Source organism: Varroa destructor, unplaced genomic scaffold (genome assembly GCF_002443255.2).
Source record: "Varroa destructor unplaced genomic scaffold, Vdes_3.0 BEIS01000002.1, whole genome shotgun sequence".
Taxonomy (NCBI): Eukaryota; Metazoa; Arthropoda; class Arachnida; order Mesostigmata; family Varroidae; genus Varroa; species Varroa destructor.
The window spans coordinates 17,813,196-17,838,512 of record NW_019211455.1 but is presented as its reverse complement, the minus strand read 5'-3'; the positions used below and the strand labels follow the sequence as shown (position 1 = coordinate 17,838,512).

The window sequence follows — 25,317 nt, the reverse complement described above, 5'->3', positions numbered from 1 at the left end:
GCTGCATCAACATCCAACTTCTAAACGACGACGCCTCTCAGTACCATTTCTGCGTTGTCATCATCGCTTTGATAGCGACAGCAGCGACCTCCATGAAGCGCATGGGCGAGGCTGAACGCACATCCAATTACATTTCTTTGTGTAGGCTAATTGATTTTATTAATAGAGTAGTAGATAAAAAGGACGACAGGAAACCGGTTAAAGTTCAGAGGCCTGTTGTTCGCTGAACTAGCCAAGGAGATCAATTCTTATGGATTTTTTTGCGTACGTGCTGGGTCAGGGCCATTTTGGTAAGATGTCCTTAACAGCATTTAGAATTCCGGGTCAATAATTCAAGTCGTAAGGAAAACAATGACGACCCATAAGTAGTAATGACAGTCAATTTTCGGTGTTGTTCAATAGTATATGATATAAATTAGCAATCTGTACATGAACAAACTTTGTTATGAAATAAAAAAGAATATAGGTTGCATTGAAAATAAAGCGACCATCAAATATAATTGATTTGATACTGTTTCCTTATATTGTTTCTTTATATATTATATATTTTATATATAACAATAGTACTTGTATGTCATAAGTAAATTCATCTCTCTTGCCAATTTAATTGGCTCGTTTTATCCAGTAGGTCATTCACCTAAAATAACAAATATCAGTCGAAAAAGGTAATATTATATTTAGCCGAAAAGGTAACCTTTTGCAACCATTTTTTTTGTGTAATCCTGCGAGTTCTTTGCTTTTCCTCAAAGCAGTCCTCTTATACATAACTTTAATTTTTCGACATTTAAAACTTCTCGTAGAGGCAATATTGTATATTTCAGTTGAATAAAGGTTGGAAAACACAGAAAACAACATAACAGATTTTTAGGTCAAAAAAAAGTTGTCAGATAACAGACAACTGTCTCAATTTTCCATTTCCCAGCGATAATTGTATCTCATTCTATAAAAGCAAGCCTTGTTTTTAAGCCTTGTTTTTTCATCTACTTTCGCCTTCGCAGTATATCAGTGTACGGGTACTGCAGTAGTGTATACATATCAGCGACCTAAAACAGCCGATGTTCAGCAATACTGACCTGTCTCCCAGGCCGCTATCTGAACAGCGGCCTTGGCACGCGGCTCGTCCGGTCTTTCAAGGTGACGGTAGGTGCCGTGGCACGCGAATCCCCTGAATTCTCTTCGTTGGACTCTCCTTCGTTGGGAAGCCTTGGAGGCCTTGTGTGACCTGACTTCCTTCGTTAGGTGTGAGCAATAGGTACAGAGGTAAGATCTGTTGCCCTAGCAGCTCGCCTTGCCTCAATTAGTTTTTGCCATCACTGGTTCTCATGCAAACACAGCTCAAGCACCTCAAACGGCCGAATACCCGTTTCGCGCCGACCGCGGCAGCTCTTCTGCAGTTGTCTCTGTTTGCGAGGCAGGTTAGGTTGCTGCAGGTGCTATCTTTGCCACTGCCAACGCCGGCATGAACGACTGTCTGAACTGTCTACGTCCAACTCGCTGCATAAAGCTGCATCCCCTTCTAGGATATACCCTTCACGTGCCACACCGCCACCCGGCCTAGAAGGCTCCCCACTGACCGAACAATGGTAGTCTGCGCTTCTGCTGTTCCCGACAGCCAAGTTGTCAAAGGAAGTTCATATTAAAGACGATATGTCATATCCCAACAGGTAGGCCAAGGGTCTTTGGTCTCAGAGCTATGTGTGTTGCTGCGGTACGGCTATGGAAGTACGATTGCTAAAGCACACGAGGATTCGGTAGCCCATGAGAAAGAAAAGTTGAGAAATAAAGATAAAGAACGAACATGGGAAAGAGTGTAAAAACGCCGTATGGTGCTAGCCTCTATCGAGAATCTAGTAGCGGTATGCGGCGTTCCGCAAAGCTAGTGGGAACACGGGGATAATGGGAAGTGGGGGAAGAGGGATCTAAGTTTGGCGCCTTTTCATCTCCTACTAACTACTACTATGTCTGTGTGTCCCTGCCTCCTTTGCTCCGTGAGGGAGGGCAGAGCGCGTATACGTACTGCCACAGAAGAAGGCGGCCGCAGCGGTCGTACAGCCGTGAACGACGCCTGTGCTGTCTTGTTCTGCCGCGTGCCGGCCGTAGTCGCTCTAGTCAGGCTCCTTTGACGGCGGGACAGACAGCTACCCCATCCTTCATCCCTCCTCCGCTGCCACCCGCCGCTTAGGCCTCTCCGACAGTTCCCTACCCCCATAATTCAGCCAGCAGGACAGTGCTGCTACGGAACTTCATCGCCTTCATGTCCTTCAGTCTATCTGCTTTCTGCTGCTCTTCGAACCGACCTCTCAAACGAAGTCGACGACACGGAGATCTATTACTACTACTACTACTAACATTGCGACTCGTTGTCGCAGTCGACGAAGACGCGAGAGGCCTCAGATACAGCAGACGAGCACGTGAAAATTAAACAAAGAAACGAGACTAGTGAAGAACAACAAGTTAGTTCTTTTTTTTATTCAACGTCATCATCACATTCTTTGTTCGAAGTTTGCTTTGTCGTTCTCCAAATTGAGGAAAAATTTAACCTTCTGTTCGGTAAAATCGTAAAGTTACGCTTCATAAAACGTACGTACGGTAGGTGGACCTAACAGAAAAAGTGCACGAGCATACATGAAGGCAAATACATGGATGAGAGAGGCAAAGTGTGCTTGACAAGAATCGGACTACTGAAAGCCTTAAGCGAAGAACTACATAAGAAGATCATTTTGGCATAAAATTTTGTGACAAAGGCCACAAGGTTTCGAGTGAGTTGCTAGGTAGCTTCATTTGGTGTAAAATTTTATTAAGGGATTTTAACTACTGACATTTAGTGGCGGTTTGGTCCAGAATCGTAATAAAAGTTGTCTTCGGAAAGAGGATTTTGAGATTTGACCACTTTGGTAGCACCGTAAATCGGACGTGAGCTTATCTTCAGCATTGACAATGACCTTTTTGGCGGAAATAGGCCACAGTTGCGTACCCCACAGACCGTCAAGCCTAGAAAGGTGTCGAGGAGGAACTGAATGTTTAGACAGACATCCAGAGCAGTAGTCAGTCCTTTGTAGTTCATTTGTAACGTTGATGCGGTTAGCTTAAGATAGTCCATTCCACATCCTGGGTCATAGCAACCTATAGATTAATGTGCTGACAGTCATGGGTGAGTTCCTTGTACCGCCACAATAACACGCTTTTGACGACGTTTCTTGTTGTTGTACGGCTCTACATTGCAATTAAAAAGACCATCTACAGCATTTAAGTCAACAATTCTTGACCAGCTAACGAAGGTCCGCACAGGCCTTCTAGAGTTTAGTTCAGAGCATCTCATGTATATACATATATATCTTCGAATTGTAGTTCTAAGGTATATCAAAGGCAACTGTGACCCAACCGCAACCTGAAAGTCAGCGCTAACAGGTCTCTTTAATGCTGAAAAATGTTAGGCGTTGATAGTTGTATGCAAAGTTTGAGGACAGTCAGTTTAATTTTCTAATACACAGCAGTCTTCAATCAACGGTGGACGAAAGTGCTTGAACGAAAGTTTGTCGCGCAACAACCCATTGGTCTAGTTTGGACTTGCCGGACCGATAGCTCAGTCGAGATAATATAGGTTGAGACCCGCGTGTGTTAGAGCCTGACTATAGCATGCAGGTTCAGAGTAAGTGAGGGGTGTTCAGAGTGGAGATAGTCTGGGGTTATTGTCGAGGCCTTGCCGGGGCCTGTGTCGGCAAGGGCTATACGAGATGAGTGGAGGATGCAGGGGTAAATCATTCGCTGAAAATGGTCTCCCATTTTGGGCAACGAGATGGGTGACGGCAACTGCCGGGATATGCCATTATTAATATGGAAGGAATGTCTTTCATTACTGCTGCTTTTATCTATGGCTATGCGCTCTTTGAGTTATTCTAGCCGGATAGGAGTAGGCTAGTCGCCGAGAGCGGGTGATGAAATGGCTGCGGCTCTTGAACGCGGTCCAAACCCAACCATATTCCAGCCGGCAACGGCATCATGAGTTCTGTTCGGATCGCCTTTCGATGTCTGATATGTTGTTAAGTATTCATAGACAGTGTGAAAATTGAAAAAGCAGACGGGATAAAACGATTCTGCCGCGGAAGCTCAGACATGCCAAAACAGAATACCCTGTTTCCCGTGCGGTAAACGGGGCATATAGACGTTAAATCACTGCAGTATTATTGCTTCGTGTCTGGCGGATGGAAGATACTGGCAAAAGCATGCAGCATCTATCAGTTTTGAAAATAGCAGCAGCAGCAGCAGTGGAATCAGGCTTTCTTGTGAAAGAAAAGTCGTTTTTCTGTGGGAACCGAGAGTAAACTGAATCATCAAAATTGCAGTGTGCACATGACTTAACTTAAATTGAAAACAAATGGGAGATAGGCCTGCTAAAAGCAGTTAGATAGATAGATTTAGTAACCGTATGGGATACGTAAGGCCAAATTACGAGTATAATGCAACGGACGTTTCAGTAACCTACATACTTGAATTACGTAACGTTCTGTTTGACGTTTAGATTTTATTCTGTGAATTGTAATAGTGGACTAGCAAATCAGATTTTTATTCTAAGTAGTGAATGTAAGAGCTGGTTAAATGATTCCATTTGTTGTTCGAGGCGCCTTTGCGTCACGTTCTACTGCACTGTTGTATACAACACGACAGTTGCGAGTCGTCCTAACGCATTGCGAAAGCAGGTCTGTGCTGGCAGATTCTGTGCTAAACTTAGCCGATAGTTGTCTCCTGCCTGGAGAATATTATATGTATTCCGATTTTGACCGAATTCAACTCCTGCATTTAGAATAGCCTAGAAATAAAGTTGTTTTCTCGTGTATGATTTGTTGACAGTTAACAAGTTCGGCGTGTCTTCCACTCGTCGTCCTGTAGCTGCTTTTCGGAAGGGGCGCCGGGGTGCAATGGCTAAGAAGATACGATTGTTTTTACTACTAGTTGCTGCACTGAACGTTTACCCGAGATGTGGAAACAGGTTTTTACGTTACCTCATGCTGCATTGATAACTGGTCAATTCTTTCGGGTTTGCAAAGGATGCCTACCACATAAAAAAGTAGTTTAATCACTTCCACTATTCTAAGCGCATAAATTAGACTGAGGTTGCAAGGCATACTTGAAAAACCTTCTACTTACATTTCGATTTTGTCGTTATCAGCCTTAGGCGGTTAAACCCTAAAGTCCCCTTAGTGTGAGCTGTTAATTTACTTGAACAGATTAATCAGGCCTGCTGGTCACCAGGCTGCATGGCAATAAAACATTGCAATAACAATGAAAAAAAGACGCATTTCGCTTCAACACGATTTATGATAAACCAGTGATTTTTCACTTCATAGCAAACAGTACAGCCGTATTGCAAACAAAAGAAGACCTTCTGTCTATATGTTGTTGTTATTATTATTATTATTACGTTACGTTTGACGCAAGACTTTAGCATTGTTTGATCGGACTGCCAGCAGTTTTTCTGCTTTGTATTATAACTCAGCCGAACAGTGTTAGAGTTTTTGAGGTAGAAATAGGCGCGTGGTTTTATCTGGTAAATCTGACCTACCTGTAAATATAAACAACGAAGGGAAGCACTAACTGTGCAGGTTACATTTGCTGCTCAGTCTAACGGACGGCAAATAAGCGCAGATCGACGCAACCAGCGCGTCTATAACATTTAAGTCGGATTGGTTGTACAGACTTATGCGGTAGGAAAGCTGCCCTTAGAGGCATGCTGAGCCCCATCAGTGCTTTTGATCATGAAGCTTCCTAGCGACCTAAATCTATATAACTGACATGCGGCAAGCCGAAATATGCTAGTCACTCGATGCACTGTCGGTAAAAAACATTTGCTTGATTGTCTAGTTGAAGTACAAGCATATATTACCTTTAAAATGTTTTCGAGTCAATTTCTTTAAAGGTTGTTCAAGCGAAAAAATAGCCTTTCATTATTCTGGCGTTTTAGTGCTCTGATTCTCCACATTTTACCACAGTTGCGTAGTCACAGCACGATGTCAACCAGTGCCGACAAGTGCTCCCTATTCGAACGTTATTGCGGAATGCCACATGGGCGTGAAAGGAGGCACTCACCTTTGTTCTCCCCGCACTAAATTAAGGGAAGGATATTTATAGAAGCGATGTAAAACTTGCCCCACGTGCCTACCATGCAAATTAGTGGGTTCCTAATGCAATAAAGAACACGGTGGTCAATGGAATACGATTAGCATAAATATATCGCAATGATCATGTTCGTAATGAAGCGCAGAATAAACGCAGGTCTCATATGGAGCCCAGCTCAGAGCCCACCTGACCTAAGAACGATCTGAGACGATAGAAAATTCGATTTCTTCTTTACGTATTTTTGGGCGGATGTCCTGTTCCAGCTCCCCTATCTTTATCCTGTGAAATTACCTTCTTTACACTTCGCTTACAAATGAAACTTCCTCACAAAGGATGAGCCGTAATTTTTTGTCAAGGTTCACCTTTGATGCGGCAGGCAACGCTTTGAACAGAATGATTATGATATTCATGAGCTATAGGGCTATGTTCATTGATACAGGAATGTGGCAGTATACCTTGGGAGCTTTCAGCTACAGTAGCTAAATAGAACCTTGCAATAGTACGTATATACAGGGTCTCTTTGGGGAAATATTTCGTATAACAATTGCTTCACAGCTATCTACAGCTGCATAGGATAATATTCTGTAGTCACAGGAATCATTGCTTACATCACAGATTTACATATCTGTTGAGTACGTACAATGGAGATAGATATTTTATTCTCTGTCCTTGTTGGAATATGTTGGCGTACGACAACAACGGTATGTCGTTTCGCCTTTTTATTAATCTGTATTCTATCTAAGTATTTGTTTGTCGGGCCCAAACTCCAAAGAGTCAGATTGGGCTGATTGTTATAGGTCGTTAGAATTTCATCCTGATGGCATCTAGATAGATAGATAGAGCCGATCTGCCAAATATGCTCCCCCTAGAGGGAAAGGTTTGTTATCTCCCACAAAGCATAATGTTAATTTGGTTGGCCGTAAACCGATGGCAGCAACATGTTCTGATTTTCGTATGCTTAAAAACAACGCCAAACCATCGCTGACAAACTCCGAGGCACGACGCCTGCGTCGTTTGTTTCTGTTGAGTGAACATGTGTATTTAACCTGCGCAGCATCAATAAGTCAGCTCAACGCGTTTGCATAATATTGTGCAAATACAATAGATTGCTGCTATTCGACGCTTTCTTTAGTTCATACACAATTAGCGTTTGAGCTATGCGTTTTGAAATCCATTTCTAATAAGTGTTAATTGAGTTAAAGTTGAGGCGGTTGCCGTAAAATCGGTTTTCGTGAAAAAAAAAAACTCCTGAACCATTTTCAGCGCAAAATAACAAACTACTAGGAAATATATGTAAATATTAAGAAGATATAAATATATGTTGTATGTAAATACTTAGGAAAAAAAAGTAGAAAAAAGAAATATAATAAATTTTTTAAACTCTGGTGACGTCTACAAACACAATCAGTATGCCAATTAGGACATGATAAAATATTTGAACCCTTATTCAATATAATATGCATAACTATCTAATGGAAAAATTACTAGAAGAAACTAAAAAGTTTGGTGACGTCGCAGGACAGAATGAATTGGTTCGTTGACTGAGCTAATCGCAGCCTGTGTTGAAAATCAGCTAAGGACTGCTCGATTCGCGAACGTCTTTGAGAGATCAGTTGGCTCTATTTATGTGCGTCTCGAAAATCGAGTCGACATGCCAACATAAAAAAGGCCCCCTAACCACATTGTACGAAAAATATGGCCAGGCCAGTATGGAACGAGCGAGACAAATATACAGTTGGCTTAGCCTTCCGACGAACATATTAAGATAGCCTGGTGAAATAATCGCTAAAGATTAACAAGTTAAATCAGACAGGGTAAATGTTAGTTGATCTTACGCATTACGTTAGATGTAAACTTTTCTTCTTATGGATAAACAAAATATGTAACTTTGCCCTACAGATGCTCTTATGACAAGCAAGCAGAAAGCGTATACTCCCTCTGTTCGCTCATCATATGATGCCACATCTCTGATCATTGGGGAGCTGTTTTAAGATTGATTGAATCTTGCTTGTACACCTCTTTTTGTTTTGTCCGTTGACCAATCGTCCTCATACATGCCCCAAGTATTCAGCTATATAATACACTGTTTTCCGTGTTTACGCTAGGTGCACAAGATTGAACATAATAACGACAAAACACCACAGACATGACTTCGTATATAACAATCATACCTTCTTTTGTAAAATTTGCCACTTTTGATCGCTCGAATGAATTAAGCCTTGGAGGACCACATACGTGCTAACGTATGCATACATGCGTAGCACCTGAAAAAAGCTCCTGAACAACTGGCGTTTTCGTTTGTACTGGTTTTAGGTAGATTCATATAGAAATGGCTATATCCTAGACGGGAAACGGCATAAGCTGGGATGCTCAATGCAGGTGTATATTTAAACTGCTCTCTTGTAGAAACCAAAGTCAAGCGTCGTGACAACGTCCATCGTGATTCACCAGTAGCGGCGGATCTTATTTACTATACGCCGTCGGTCGCTGCATCGCCGGTAACTACTAGGAGGCGTACGTAGGAAATTAGAAGCACCCAACGGAAGTTACTACGTAGCAGCGATATTCGTGAGCGCAGCCTTGGAGATCAGGTCGAAGACGACGAGGAGCAAGAATCCCAGCATCAAGAGGAGCTCGGTCTTTACCCTGCACGTGGCAGGGACGTCATGAACCTTTCATGGATGCAGAAACTGCTTCCACGTTCGTCGGATAACAACTCGACTCCTCAGGCATCACCTCAACACAAGTGTAACGCTAATCTATGTCCAAATACGCCAAGAAAACTCAACCAGTCACCTCATCATCGGCCTGTGCTTCGTAAGTGCTTACTTACCAATGTAATAGGCTTAGGTGACTACAGAATTAAAGATTCTGTAGTTAGTAGAAAATATGAATAGACTAATAGCTAATTTTATATTTGTATTACATATTAAATCGTTTATGAAGAGAGTAATAGAAACTGATTAATAGTAGTACGTCATTAAGAGTGATGCACTGAGAGAAATTATTTATAAGCATCTCCTCATATTTTACATAAAATGTTTGACTAAAATAGTGCATTTTGGCAGGACAATTAATGTGGTTTTCATTTTAATTTTTTGTGTTAGGACATAACAGTTAGACGTATGCCGTAAAAGTGATAATTTTCTTTTATAAGGGATGCATTGGACAATATATTTTGTGCCGCCTTAATGCAATTTGGTTAACCTGAGGTGTTCTATGGTTGATTTAGGTAAGTATAGAGAACGCCACTAAGCTTTGTGCTTAATCGGCATGATTTGATCATAGATAACTCGTCGATATTTTTGGAAAAAAGTATATCCATTGAAACGTCTTGACTTGGCTAATATTGAGACTTCCTGTAAGATGGACAATCCTATTCATATAGCTAACGTAGTTCCAGGACGCAAAAACCATATCAATGTCAGGTCACAACTGAGTGAGAAAGGAAACCTATTAAAACCTTCATGTTTCGCACTGCTGCTATCTGTCCTACGATCCTTAAGAAAACCTGAATACCGTAAAGTGGAAATTAAGAAAATGTATTCTTTAAGTAAAATTAAGCACGTTTTTTGTATTGATCAGATGAACGGTTGTTTTGCATTAACGAACCAATCTATTGCAGCGGATGGAAATGGTTGTGGCGAGAGTGTATCATGGGGTATGAGTACAGAAGAATTTCGAATAAAGGGCCGAGAAATGGTCGATTATATCGCCGAATATCTCGAGAACATTGGCCAAAGACGAGTGACTCCCAAGTGCGAACCTGGATACCTCAAAGGTAACGGACTGTTAGATTTATCTTCACGTTACTTATCTTTAGAAACACTGGCTCTTGAATTTAGGAAATCCAGCTTGTTTAGAGTACGTTGGATGCATTCGTTGATAATTCGTGACTATTATTATGTATCCAGTTTTTTAGAAAATTTTTATTGTCAGTCATATTCAAAATCAAAATGAAGCGGGTCCTTGTAATTCTTCACACTGTTTTGAAAATAAAAGAGGTCTCCAAAGAAAACACTATGTCTATAATTTCGTATTGCCATAATGACAGCTTGGATGAGGCACCGGACACAATATCACTAGTTAATTATTGACTCTGACAAAAACGTGTTACAGATTTGCTTCCGCGGAAGGCACCTTATAAACCGGAAAATTGGGATATAATCATGGCGGACTTCGAAAAGTACATCATGCCAGGAGTAAGTATGTGAGGCCGCGTACATGGTTGTTGCAAGAACTTTCACCTGATCTATAAACACGCATTTACAAGAACGTTAAAACTAGTGCTATATTCGGGTCACAGCAATTGATGCGATATTAATAAAGAACAATTATAAGGTTTTTAAAAAGGTACGGAAGTTTAAAATGCCGATTCTGTTGTATGTAACTGTCGAATAGGTGACGCACTGGCAGCATCCCCGATTCCATGCTTATTTTCCGGCAGGAAACAGTTATCCATCAATTCTTGCTGACATGGTCTCCGACGCTATCGGATGTGTTGGTTTCAGCTGGGTAAGTGCAGGATGTAAAAAGATCTTGAAAGTTCTTCCATTAGCTTTTTAGTGATAACATACACAGATAGATTTCTTTATTTTTTTTTCAATTTGCCTTTGCTAACGATGTTCATATATATATATATATATATATGTTTTTATATATATATATATGTATATATATATATATATATAAGTTAACAGCAAAGGATCCAAAAAAGCAAGAAAATGAGTTATTGAAACTAATCTAAGAGATTTGCTAGATGTTCTAAAGATGATACAAGGGGGATAAGGAGTTGCATGATCTCTATCAATTTCTCGCACATCTGGAGCACCTATGTGTATCGTTAGGCTCGTAGAAACCGGCTTTCCTGCAGAGTCTACGGTAGAACTCATGCACACTAATGCGAGTCATTATATGTTTGTTTAGTGTATTCGCCCCTTTCCACTCCTGGCTTTTCATCATAGATGAAGCTAAGAAGTCCCTATCAACTCCCGTGAATTTTTCTTCTACTTTAAAAAGTTCTTTTTGAAGGCTTCCGTTGCTAGGGGCTTTGAGCGATGGCGCGGGCTATTCGAAAAATAGTGGTGAGTCGGCTAGAAGATACGCTAGGCGAGACCGAGTCACTATGTTTAGTCCAATGCAGTCGCCGACTCACTTGCGGACGTTGTTTACTTTTCTGGCTATGCTGCATTAACCGAAACAAATAATAATAATAATATGGTGGAGAGACGTACGGGCTGTATGCCAAGTGAAGCAGTTTCCCCTCGGAAGGCCGTTAATGCTCGTTAGGTCTTCAAAGTAATATTCAGTACAGTGTTGTCAAGATACCAATTTCATAGTTCAGACGGATGAGTTAGTTTGAGCAACTGCCTCTTGTAGTTATTTTTTTTTGGGGTCTCAGAAGCTCAGTAGTATAACACCCCCTTCCCATCCTACCATATGCCGAGGCGCAGCCTCAAACCATGAATATTTCTTCGTGGTGTTAAGTTATAAGGATCTAGTAGTTTAGCTTCGCGCCTAGAAGGGTGGCCAAGATCAACTTCTCATCGTCAGTAACGACCAGTATGGAAATTACTTTATTTTTTCTTGCAAGAAACTAAAACTAAAAAACATTGTTGAACTTTTTTTTCCATTTTCACTAAGTTTTTGGGGGTTCACTTCCCCTCCTTTTCCCATCTTTTCGAGTGCATGCAAACGACTGATAACAGTCATTCGGGTTTCCCCCAGCTGCATAGAGAGCTCTCGGGTCAACTGTGCCGCATCCTGTTTAAGGGGTTCTTGCAGTTTATCGTCGTTTCGGTCCTATGATCGTCCGGAGTGTATCAAATTGAAATTTCCAGTTCCGAAGTGATTAAACCGAAGTTGGGAAGTGATAACATTTTCCGAACGTCTTGTTTCAACTTCGCAAACAATTATTTTTGTCTCCACTTTTCCAGCATGAGAATAGTGAAGAACAGAATGGCGGATATGCAGCACCTTTTCGAACTCTTCTTTTTTCGCTTTTCGAATTGAAGCACTGCTTACAAAGAGCTCAATGAAGATAGCAAAACAGTCAAAATAATTATCTTGAGAAGTTTAAGCTAGATACGATCGGCTCTAATGAGAACTTTATACTCGATCTTACAACTCTTATACAAAGTCGTATAAGGAAGTCTGATTTTTTTGCTTTGAGCTGTGATTAGACAGTTAAAGCATTGACTTAATTTAGATAATTTATTACTTTTTAAAACATTGTGAAGTATTTTGGGATAACTAGTGATTTGAAGAAAGTAGAAATTTAAATCAAGGTTAGCCATCTTAATAGTAAATTAATTCTGAAATTAAAACTATTAAAATCTTATTAGAGGAATTTGTGAAGAAAAAGATGAACAGCTATTCTACCTCAATTGGAAAATCAATTTGTATATTGATTTCTGAACTTTATTTATAAGTGTCATATAAAATAGGCTAAACCAAGAATTTCAAATAGTTTTATAAAAAGGATTTAAGGGTTAAATATTTAAATTACAAATAAGTAGTTCTGAAATGTGCACATATTGTCCGTCGCTTTTATCAAAATGAAAAGAGTCGTTACAAAGTAAAAATACTGGAAAGCGTTTTTGAATAAAGTGCTTATTTGAAATGATTATACACGTAGGATAAAAAATATATGATTTTTACCATTTTGATTATTTAAAGTAAGCTAAGTCTAAGCTATCAGGCCTATACGTCGAAAACGATTATTCCTTTAAAAGATTTATTTTATGCATAAAATCACCTAGAAGTACTGCATTTATTTCTTCTTCTTCTTCTATTGCTGGGTCATCTGAAAGTTGATTTTGATTGCTATATATATAATTTAATATACAAGTGAAAGTCCGGATGGAATTTTGGCAATTCTTATGTTTATTTCACCTCACTGTACAAAACAGATCTTATATTTCTTTAAAATATAATTATCAAGTCGATTGGGACTTGGCGCTTTCTGTCCTTATCGAAAATCCTATGCGGTTTTCCTGGGAAATTTCCTTCACGTTCCTTTTTTGCCTAATATCTGCCTCTCTAGATCAGGTGGATTCACTCAAAAACGAGATAGTCTCCATTTCTATTTTTCCTACACTGAATATCAAGTACTTTTCAAAAGCCTATCACCTTTTTCTTACCTTTCTAGTATAATGACATTTTATACAGGGACATACCACAGTTACCTCAACACGCCTTCTTTCAGTTGATCGGAGAAAGCATAAGTACCGGGCAGAACGCTTATCGTCCTCTTTCCCAACTTCAGGCTATCGAATACCAGCAGATGTAAACGTTCTGTTTAGCATGCATATTAATCTGCTCGCTGTCTAAATGTGATATCCAAATTCGTTTTCAGAGTAGATGGCACAGACTCATCCATGTGTCTCCGACCGCAATGGTATTCGTCGAGGATCGTTTGTTGGTCGAAACTTCTAGCATTATAGACAATATAGGGTTCTTATAAAGTCAGAAGCTTTTAGGTGCTAATGTCCTCGTTTGAGAGCTTAAGGGTTGCTCAAGAGCGGAGTCTAAGAAAAAGTGAAACGAAGAACTTTAGGCCCCACAGTTCTCGATCGGGTTTGTTCGGCGGTAAATGAACCGAAGGCGAGTGTCCGGTAGATTTGTGGAACGATATCTCTAAATATGAAGATAAATTTTTGTGTACGTTTCCTGAGTTACTAACTGTATGGGTTGGTCTAACTGTTCCATCATAAAATGACTTTAAAAATCCTGTTCTTTGTCGAATTAATGGACTATCGTTCTATGCGGACTTACTCGTAGACGCTGCTCCATCGTTCCCTGCCTGTAGTTGTATTGCTTCATACTGGCTTCATAGAGACCCTCCATTATTTTAGATGACCTGTATATAGTATGGATTTCTTGATTCGTTCCGCGTGTATTTGCTAGAAGAGGCGCTTGTTTGTTGTCGTGACTATCGACCTTCTTTAGGTAATTTAGCATGCTTTGATTGTGCTACATTTTTAACAGCTGGCAATTTTAATTGACTTCCTTTAGGCCGCCAGTCCGGCATGCACCGAGCTAGAGATTATCATGCTCGACTGGTTGGGTGAGTACTCCGCAGTCGATTACATGTTCAACTGTACTGGCTTATAGGTAAGGGTAGGCTTTCCTGTTATATATATATATATATATATAACAGGAAAAAGCCCAGAAAATTAATTTGAAAAAAAGAGAGCATGTACAGTACGTTTGCTTTCGCTTGGAAGCAAAAGAAAAAAATGTCATCATAAACGATATCATTTCCGATGTTTATGAATTGTCACTTGTTTGGTACGTGTGTGAAACACCACGCCAAACGCTGGTTGACTAACTTTGTATTTCACTAATAAAACCATTGTTGAGAAACAAATTTACGGCTCGTAAAATTCATTTAAGTGATCCTAATTTTGTTGGACATTTTTCTATACAATCAAGCGCGCCGTTATTAGGCGAAGAGACGCATTAAGATTTGAGCTGCAGAAGAATACCAGCCGCGCATTACATCTTCGTCTCGTTATTACTATATTATTAGAATTCACTGATTGATTATAAATCTCAGATTAGTGTTATATGTCAGCAACTGTTAGAATCAGACCACTGAAGTGCAGAAAACAAATGTAGCTATTGGTATTATAGTCACTTTGCTAAGCACACTTTGTACTTTACTGATTAACTTACGGTAGATACTGATAGTTTACTTCAAAGTTTATTCACTCGAATAGCAAAATCTTTTACGCATCCCTTCAGCACTTCAGATATCTTGCAGAATTGCCTCAAGCTTGTGTCATCGCGAAAGGATTAGCGATGCTGCTTTCACAAAACGATGGCTTTTATGTGCTTTTAAAATTACAATAGCCAGGTTTCACGGTAGTAACTATGTTTTAGACTGATTAGAACCTTATCTCCGCAATAATCACGCTAATCATAATTTTCAATTGGGTTTGGTTCACTGTCAAAAAGACACATCTACAAGATCACAATTCCCTTTAAAGCAGCTTCTTTCGACCCCTTTTCAGTGAACTAGTGACCGGTCATATAGCTTTAACTCGTCTGCGTATAGATTATGACTAAACGCCGTTGAAGCTTCCATCTACCCCTTCTCTCTCTCTCTCTCTCTCTCTCTCTCTCTCTATATATATATATATATATATATATATATATATATATATATATATATTTACACAAAATAGCATTATGTTTAGAAATTATTCTGGGTAATATTCGAGATACAATTCGTAGAACTAATTTCTTTTTTAAAACAGTAACCATGGGTTTATTGTTAATTATAGGAAAAATGATTGGTCTTCCAGAAGACTTTCTCTGTCTACATGGTGACAGCAAAGGTGGCGGCGTTATACAGGTATGTAGAAACATGTCCATCTTTTCATTTTCCACCCTATGCCAAGTAAATACCATCCGTAACTAAATAAGCAAACATTTTTACTGTTGATCAGCATTCACAGCGGAGGAGGGCACACAAGTCCAATACTCGTTACTGTATTGTATTCAGGTCAATATGTGACGGTTTGTGTGCAGGAAAAAATAAAAGTCAGAATCTGCACGTTCTACAGGGCTTTACAATTACGTATACATATCGTTTTAATTTTGATTAAATAATTTTCAGACGTCTGCGTCGGAATGCGTCCTGGTATCGTTGTTAGCGGCACGTTACGACTCAATTAAAAAAGCGAAACTTAAATATCCCACTCTGGATGATTACGCGATTTTGCCTAAATTAATGGCCTACTGTTCGACCGAGGTTAGTGTTCATTTTGACTGCTTATTCGTTCATGGTTAATCTAGCAGATTGGCTATCGTTCTTCCTATAGTAAATATTGGCTGAGCGGGGTTAAGTTAGGTTAGGTAAGTTCATTTGCGTGAGGACTGCCAATTGGGCCATATTAAGTTTTGTCAAGACACATAAGTCACTCATTAGAAATGGGTTCTGTCGTATGTTGTACAGTCCCATTCATGCGTCGAGAAAGCTGCCCGGATCGGCTTCGTAAAGCTCCGCATTTTAGATACAGACCTGAGCAATCGGCTGCGCGGGAACGTTCTTGCAAGAGCCATCAAAGAGGACAAAGCGGCAGGATTAATACCCTTTTTCGTAAGTTATTATATTCAATTGAAGATTCGAGTGTGTTACTAGAGTCGCATGCATTAGTTCCACAGATCTGCTAGTGAAAATAAATCCTTTTTTTAATTAAGTAAACATTTGTCGAACTATTAATCATATGTAGGGCAGCGTCGGAATAATTTGATAGACATTTTTTTCGCATATATAGATATATATCGCACGTTATAACTGAACATATAGAGGTTTAGTATAACGGGTATGGATGTTACCAATCAGGTATCGGCAACGCTCGGTTCAACATCATGTTGTGCGTTTGATCCTCTTGATGAGATTGGGCCAATTTGTAAGCAGGAGGATATATGGTTGCACGTCGATGCGGCTTTCGCTGGTTCAGCTTTCATATGCCCCGAGTTCCAGCACCTCACCGATGGTCTTGAGCACGCGATGTCCTTCAATACTAATCCGAACAAGTGGATGCTGGTCAACTTCGATTGTTCAACTATGTGGTATGTATAATGTAGGGATGGATATATTATCAACTCGGTGTAGGTCGTATTGTCTACTTCCAATAAAGCTTTCTTAAACTACCTTAAAAGCAAAAGAAAATTGACGATACTAAGCTCGTATGCTTGAGTCAGTCAAAAACAAAATTCAAATCTGGGTTACGACTCAGGGAAGCAACGTATTGCGTCCGGAGTAAAGGGGCGTGTTGGGATTGTCATTATTTTCGAAATATCTGCTTTGCTATAGACAGGCCAAAACCCGTAGGTTAATGCAGCTATGGTGCAGGCTACAAAAAGCTAGATCTAGACTAATTACAAATATGTTAGCGTTTTATCTATGCATTTCGATGGCCGACTCCCAGAATAAACCGTAGTATGTTTACGCCAGACAGCCAGGTATCTTCACGTTCAGTAGGCCACGGGTACGCTTGCCTCATAACAAACAAATTTTGTTATTGATGCAGTTAAGAAATGTCGCTAACTCTGCCAATACATTTAATGATTATTCGCTTTTCAGGGTGAAGGATCGATTTAAACTAACGGAAGCATTGGTTGTGGACCCTCTATACCTTCAGCATAGCTATTCCGACAAAGCCATCGACTACAGAGTAATATACCTTGCTTACCTATAGTTAAAAAAAAATATATAGCTATAGTAGCCCGTCTGGATATGTGGATCTCGCGGTTGATTCTAGCAAATATAGATCGTTCTGTGTAGTAAGCTTTGTATTTGAGATTAGGCTGTGTCGTAACTGGGCGCATTACTTCAAAAACATCTCTGTTTTTATGGACTCCAAAAACGTACACTTCAATATTTCACATAGGAATGATATGACATTTTGTTCATGGACAAGTACAGCATCCAGGTAGCAATAGATCATATAATGGCACGATTGTTGTGCATTTATTTGTTTGTATGTATGTTGGCATTGAATCGAGGGCTGATGTGACGTTTTTTTTACACCTTAAAAAAGAGTCATAGTAACTATGACAGACTTTTTTACCGTCAGCATTGGGGCATTCCTCTGAGTCGTCGATTTCGCTCGCTGAAGCTATGGTTTGTCATCCGTCGCTACGGTGTCGAGGGACTACAGCGCTACATCCGTGACCACGTACGGCTTGCAAAAAAATTTGAGTGCCTCGTTAGGCACGACGAGCGTTTCGAAGTCGTCAACGAGGTTATCTTATCGCTCGTATGCTTTAGACTCAAGGTAAAAGGTCTCCGTACTTTTTAGAATCAGGCGTAAGCTTTAACGTAACGTCGCAACGTAATTTGAGTCCGCTTTTAGTGTCCTCCTAAGCTCCAAGCCACGTAATTGGATAGCACAACAATTCACCATTTACTAGCAAAAGCCTGTGATCTGATTTGATTCAGCAACAAGTTGGTATCAGCGCTTCCCTTCTAGATGTTTGTCTTCTCAAAAATATATATGCACTTGTATAGTTTTTTTAAATTATACAACTAGTATCAACGTAGGCTACTAATACCCTGTTGGAATTTCAGGGCAGTAATGCGCTGAACAAGAAGCTTCTAACAATGATCAATGCCAGCGGCCGCCTGCACATGGTGCCCGCGTCACTGCATAACCGCTTCGTGATTCGGTTTTGCGTATGTGCCCAGAATGCAACTGATGAGGACGTGGCGCACGCCTGGGACGTCATCTCGCAAACGACCACCGAACTACTCGAGGTAGATCACTTTCAAGGTGGTGGCCTGTGTGAGGCTTCAACGGTTATTGTTTCCAAAAAGTTGGCTATATCAACGTATTGCAACAACAGCGTACCCGACCGATTTTTCGTGTTTAGATCAATCGTCGCGAGTAACGAACGAACTTCGCTGTCATCTTCTTCTTCAGTTAGGGTTTAACGCAGTGGCGATATCTCTATGTCGGCTTGAAATACGTATTCTGCAGCTATACACTACTTGTCAATGTAACTGTTTGGGTATTTGGTGATGTGAGCCGTTTGTGTATTTTGTTTGTGTATTATTTGTGAATTTCTTGGCGGCCGGCTTCTTTCAGGAAACGGAGTATGAGACTGCCGAACCGGACGAAGTCTTCATTCTCGACAAGAAACGCCATTCGTTGCGGTACAAAAGATCATTCTTTGTGCGAATGGTTTCTGATCCGAAGCTATACAACCCAAAAATCGTACGCGCGCTCTCCGATAACGAGAGCGTTAACAAGGGTGATGCCGTCGACGGAGCTGCCAAGAAAATGTCGTGTTCAGCTGAGAAGCTGCAAAATATTTCCTGCACTCAACAAAACGTCGGCTAGACAATGCTTTATGCCAATGCCACCAAATGACACTTGCAACATTAATGAAAACAAATAAATGTATCTTGTTCTGGCGACGACGGTTCGATGAAGCCAAGCCTGTATAGTAAACACTTCGTTTGTCTCGTGAACCTATCCGGCAAAGTGGAGGGTCAAAGTTAAAGGTCCAAAGCACACTGTTGGCGCTACGCTTCGTTGGTCATTATTTGGGGCTATCGATGTCCGCCCCATGCAGTACCGTTGTAAAATGGGTCTTTGGATTTAGTTTCTAGAGCCCATATAATACTGAGGTGAATGTGGGACAGAGCGCAGAGCTTGCAGTGTGTGTTACTTTGGTTCAATACACGATTGGGCTAAAGTTCGGCCCATTAACGTAGTCCATATCTTGGACCGGGCTCAATTGAGTTAACCAAAAATCCTATTTGCTGTGTGATAAATAACACAAACATCGACTATGACAAATAATATCAACATTTATTTCTCGCTCGCGATTGATATAATAACGTTCAAGGTGGGTTTAAAATGACACACAAACTAACCAGCCGTATCTATCGATAGTTTATTTGAACGAGCTGTATAATACTACGAAGACTTCCCAATTCCATACTTACTGGATAAGGAACACGAATTGCAAACTTCGATAGGACAAGGTGAAGTCTCAGGAAATGAGCGGTCCTCTAGCGATTACGTTGCATGCAACGACCTTCTTGCCTAGTGAATAGATGTTTTTGTTATGACTTGTGGAAACAGTCAGCCAGCCAGCCCACGATTGACGATGCTTACAATTTTACCAGTAAAGTAGCTATGGCGATCGTTTTTGACGAGGTAAACCTTCGCAAAATCCCGCTAGCAAAAGTCGTAACGCGTAATATAATAGACGTTAAATGCTAAGCACTGAGTAAATTCTCTCCCGTATGGATGACGCACGCCAACATACAGCGCACCCATAAAAACCTAAAATAATGCACATTATTCAGCTATGCTAATTAAAGTGACGGAAAACAGAGTTTGCGACTATTTACTCCCAAAATGACAATAGCTACGAGGAAAATAAAGTAAAATTGGGAAACTAGATATAAGAAACAGCTGTGATATGCCTGGACTGGAAACTGTAGTGGAAAAACTCAATAATATCAACTAATTTATAATAGTTCCAGTACAAAAAAGCGTTTCGGCGAAAGTATCCTTGTCTTTCATTATTGCGGACGCCATATACCAGGTGGATCAAAAGTCTCCGAAGTGTCTCGTCCGTGTATCGTATACTTGAATTCGCCTTTCGCTGCAGCAATCTCCCTATTTTCTGCTTCTTTCAAATAGATAAAGTATTATAGAGTTCGCAACTGCTCAGAAACTTCTTGGGCCACCCAGTATATTAGCTACATGTGGGTTTCACAAAAAGTGACGAAATCGCTTCATGGAACGAACGGAACTTCGCTTTTTTTTTTCGACGCCCATATAGGCTATGATGTACGCTTCTTTATCGAGAGGGTTCAAGTAATCAGCTTAGAAATCGATCCTATTTGCGTGACTGTTTTACATTTCTACTAAATTTCTGACTTTCTTCTTCGGTTTTGGGTGCTCCTTACTAACCCAGCAAAAAATTAGCGAAACAAATATAAAGCCAGATATTTTTCCAAAGATTTTCTTGGTTTGATCGAAAGCTTGTGTCATTTTTTAGTTCTGCATTAAAGTTATGCGCATAGGATTACAGTTTTAACTGCTAACTGAAAGCAGTAAACACAAGGAAGTCAGAAGTTACTGCTTACTTAGCAATGAACAAGCTTCTCATCTAAATAATAAACGACATATGACTAAATAAAACATATTAAAAATTGGCTGTTGTTTGAATGTTATGTGAAACGTTACGGAAATAAGAAGACATCTCTATGAAATACTGACTTTTCATTCCTCTGAATTGCAAGGTATGATCTGCAAGATTAATAAACCTCAAATCCCCAACAGAGGCAAAAAAATCACATAAAAAGAGGACACTACAGTCAGACAAAGTGCAGACACCCGGTCTTACCGGAGCAGTAGCTTGAATTTCTGATAGCTTATAGCTTGGTAGGTCGCCGAGCTCCCACGCATTGCCCAGGCTCGTATTTCCTTTTGATGCGTCGGCGAGAAGCTGTCACAGGGGGAAAAATGGAATCAACATATAGCAAAATCACACTGAGAAGATTGTCTTGGCTAGTACGCGTTTCTGTGGGCTTTAAATAAACTTTGATGGGGTCACCATGATGAACACCTAAATAAGGTTGTTAATGTCAAACTTCAAACTAACAGTTTAATATATAAATCTCTCTCTCTCTCTCTCTCTCTCTCTCTCTCTCTCTCTATGCAGCCCTCACTATTGAATCTACTTGAAAACATAACACCTTGTGGACTGTATAACAGTAACTCCCATATACTCTCTGGATAAACCATTTTATATAGCGGAATTATTATCTTTAAATGATTTTCTCCGGCTTCGTATGTTGGATCGCTGTCAACTGCTACTGAAAGCATTTATTCTCTAGTAGGTAACCATTACGAAATCCAAACAATTCGTATAGCAAAAATAGCTGACATGCAACTTATAAGTAAGTTTAGTTTAATGTTTGAGCTTCGTTACCAGGCCGAGGTTGGATCACCTCTGAATTTTACTCACTATCGGCGAAAGAGCCTGTTGGCATTGTTTGGTTCGAATTATAGATCTTTAAATTGAAATATAACGTCAAACGCAAGTACGGATAGGATTCGTCCGACTTTGTTCGTCAAAAAATCTCAGAAAACCCCACAATTTTAATAAGGTAATTTTTATCTATATGATTGCGAAATAAAGGAGAAGTGTTTACCTATACATAATGAATATAACCATTCTACTAGTGGTCATAGAAGGTTGACACAAAGGTTCTCACAGACATAGCTTTCTAAGAAACAGGGTGGAAATCAGGGAAAATGGAAAGGAACGTGGCAAGCTTAACAGCCACAAGTCGAAAAACAAGGCTGTTATACAAACACATATATATACACATAGATTATTGAAGGCCATACAGATCGATAAAAAACTAGCACAGGAAAATTGTCCAATAAGTAATAACTTAGAAAATCTACTCTCCAGAAAACTGGGTTAGTTTTGTCGCCATTTTCGGCTAATGTTTCCGTCTGGACAGCCCATTGAAATTATGTTGTTCGTATAGCATTAACGACCATAAGGAAAAATTTGTTGTCAGCCATTTGTGGCCGAATTTTCCAGAGTCACCACCGGCAAATTTAGACCTTACAGGATTGCTACAATGTGTTCGAATGGCGTTGTTGAAAGTGACTGAGACTAGCAGATTTGTCTGTCAAGTGAACCTGTTTTCTAATAATGCTTATAAACATATAATGCCTAGATGGGTAAAGATCTGTCTCAGCACAAGGCGATCCGTGTTTTTGATAGATGCCTTCTAAAGCAAAACATAAAATAAAGACAGAGTGTTACACACTCGAGCCGACCAGGAGACCTTAAAAAGAATCCGAGAACCAAACCGTCTTGACGGAGAACAATTCGAACAACTATCGAAAAGCTCACAATACAGATAAAACATTAAATAGGAGAACGTTTTCCGCTTCTATTACGAATACACTGAGTAAGTAGGCGCTTGTATTGTTCAGTAATTTTTTGCTTTTACATTATGCTAAATAACTGGACAAGTAAAAAAATATACTTTAGCTTGATAGAAAGCGATGTATTGAAGAGGAAACTGACTTTAGGATACTGTAAATTGGATATTGGTTGCTATAAAGGTCAGTGCGGCAGCTGCAAATAAACGTTTGATTCTGGTTCAACACGTGCATAGACCATTCGTTTAATTACACATGTGATTTTTAACATCTGAAACGATTGGTCAGAAGCTATTTAATCTAGTTTATGGCTGTGTATTGTAAGAAGTTTGAAAAAATTTGAAGACTAAATCAAATCTCTTCTTTCGTTATTCCAAAGTTTAATCGTTTATTCCAATGATCAGTCCTAATCATTGTACTACTGGTAAGTTTTTAGGGTACTTGATAGAACGATACAACCAGAATTGGAAAAGACCAAGAGCTTACTGTTTATCATAGATTCATAACATTTTTATTATAGGTTAATAATAAAATGAATTGGGTAACGTTTTTATTCACACGAAAAGGCCATCTGGCAAAGGAAAATTACATTACGGAGAATATCAGGGTTGCTGGAAATCGCACGGATTCACGCTTAGCATTTCTGGCCAGCCAACGTCGAGTGATCGTTAGTGAAATGGGCATTTCTGGGAATTACGGCAAACCGTCTGGAAGAACAAGACCACGCCTGACTTTATCTTAAATGGAATTACGAGACAGACGGCGAACCAGAGCTAATTTTTACTTCATACTGTCTCGCTGTGCCTTTCTCACTCTCTCTCTCTCTCTCTCTCCCTCTTACGTTGGTTTCGTTGTTTATTATAAATTGTCAAAAATAAAAAATATTTTTTTTTTTAATTATATATTGTGTCTTTAAATTTTCATATCCCTTAAATTCGACCGAAAATCAATCGATCGATCAGTCTTCGTCGATTACAAAAGCAAATTTCGTTATTTTAGAGGTTTATGTGATTTTTTACGTTATTATCCATATTCTTCAAGGTATATAAACACTGAATAGCTCATCATGATCATTTGTTGATTTTCACACCGGTGACATTGTTGTGAGACAAGCTTTGCTCCTGCAGAAAACAGCTGAAAAGTTAATTTCGAAAAGCACATTATGTTCAGAGTGATTAAAATTCCCTAACTTTGAAGTTTTCCAGTTTCGACTTCGGTGCGTCTAGATTCGAAGTATTGCTGTGAAAAAAAAGTCTCGTCCCAGATGACGCTTGCATTCGCAGTACAGTTATTAAGTATCCTATAGGAAAGCGAGGAATGCTCTTTTCAATCGAGTTTTTCCTCGTTGGATGAAATCTATTGATATAACCAAGTAAAAGTTCTGCTTGTATCATTCGAGTCTCTATTTTTTTCACCATTCGATCAAACCAGTTTTACCCAATCGGATCCTGCTTGTGCAAAAGTAGGCACTGCTTAATCCATTTTTGTAGACCAATTGCTCTACTTGTACAATTTAGAGGATCGCATAAACGGCGAGTTCTGGGAAGGCCATTGGGTATTTGCTTTCGTGTTTACAGCGCTATCTGACAGCTATGTGATGCTCGATTCCTTACTTCACGGCGGTAAACGCTGTCGATTCTTACAAGCTTCATGTCTTACTTTTCAAAACGGCCGGTTTCAGTTGAGCTGGGCAAGTGCACAGCGGAGGAGCACAAGGACTAATTCTTTAGAATGAATTATTTATTTGAAATAATAGACTAAGTGAATGAATCACTCTGTGTTATCCGTATACTGTTTTTACGTTACGTTATGTAAATACGTTTTTAGTATTACGAGGCCAGTTTTCGAGTTCTTGGAATCAAAGAGATCAAGTACAGGGTGCGCTTGACCAGTCATGTTATCAGATCTTTTCTGTTTGCTAGCGTTGTGCAATCGACTTGACTGGGTCATACTTAGGTATACTTTAAGTGCACTCTCGTCGCTCTCGACAGCAGCCCAGTGAGATCATAATGTAGTTAAGACGTATGATATTACTAGCCTAAAAAATAATTTTCACTGCGTCAGTTTTTTTGTCATGAGAAAAACAATTAAAACTGTCCACTCTGTGGAGTTTTTACTATTCATATTTTTCAAGAATAATAAAAACCATGTTCTCAAAGACTCATTTTGGCACCAGCCTATATGCACATTAAAGGATATAAGTAATATAGCTAAAGGTACCGAGCCAAGATCTTCGTATTATTTATTTTGAGATACTAAATTTATCTCGAACTGCCTTTTTGTCAATTGAGAAAGCTGATCTTCAAAATGCACTTTTCAAAAACAGCGGTGCCCTTCATAACCTTTGATCCCTTCGAAATTTTCGATACTCTTCTCCACGAATAGCACAGGCATTTAAATGTACCTCTATCATAGTTAGTGTCGTGTTTTTGTATGGTCTGTAATTACCAATGTTCTAATTCGCTCAATTTGACACACACCCGATATAGACAAAGCATCAACCGTTTAATATTTACCTATCAATCAATGCTAAAATGTACGCATTTGCGGCGTTTGTATCTGATGATTTATATCGATAGCTTTACCTGTCTATATCAGTGATTTATTGAGAAGTTGACAATTATACCTGCTTCGAAATAATGGCCTGGGCTGCCCCTTTTGCCAGCTCGTATTCTCTAAACGAGCGTTCGTATCTTTGTTTTTAGTTTCTTTTTTGTACTATTATCGTGAACTGCGTGCTACACGGCCATTTCGTTGG

At 39.7% G+C, this 25,317-nt stretch overlaps 1 protein-coding gene and 1 long non-coding RNA gene across 3 annotated transcripts; one reads left to right on the top strand and one right to left on the bottom strand.

The window, feature by feature from the left end:
• Positions 1 to 2,137: 2,137 nt before the first annotated feature.
• LOC111244865 (aromatic-L-amino-acid decarboxylase-like) lies at positions 2,138 to 20,863 on the top strand. 2 transcript variants are annotated; one of them, XM_022792358.2, is made up of 14 exons: positions 2,138 to 2,453; positions 8,521 to 8,931; positions 9,740 to 9,895; positions 10,234 to 10,316; positions 10,516 to 10,629; positions 14,131 to 14,182; positions 15,405 to 15,475; positions 15,740 to 15,874; positions 16,079 to 16,222; positions 16,469 to 16,698; positions 17,213 to 17,303; positions 17,706 to 17,906; positions 18,200 to 18,385; positions 18,717 to 20,863. In XM_022792358.2, exons 2-14 carry the CDS (start codon positions 8,781 to 8,783, stop codon positions 18,969 to 18,971), a joined length of 1,869 nt encoding a protein of 622 aa, XP_022648093.1. In that variant the 5' UTR covers positions 2,138 to 2,453; positions 8,521 to 8,780; the 3' UTR covers positions 18,972 to 20,863. The 2 variants fall into 2 exon arrangements, with proteins under 2 accessions (XP_022648093.1, XP_022648094.1); XM_022792359.2 differs by having other exon boundaries at positions 2,138 to 2,759.
• On the bottom strand, positions 15,361 to 17,837 carry LOC147757461 (uncharacterized). The gene is made up of 2 exons (XR_015321459.1): positions 17,700 to 17,837; positions 15,361 to 16,649 (listed from the first exon to the last, which is right to left on the bottom strand). It is a non-coding gene; the product is annotated as an uncharacterized LOC147757461 (long non-coding RNA).
• Positions 20,864 to 25,317: the final 4,454 nt, after the last annotated feature.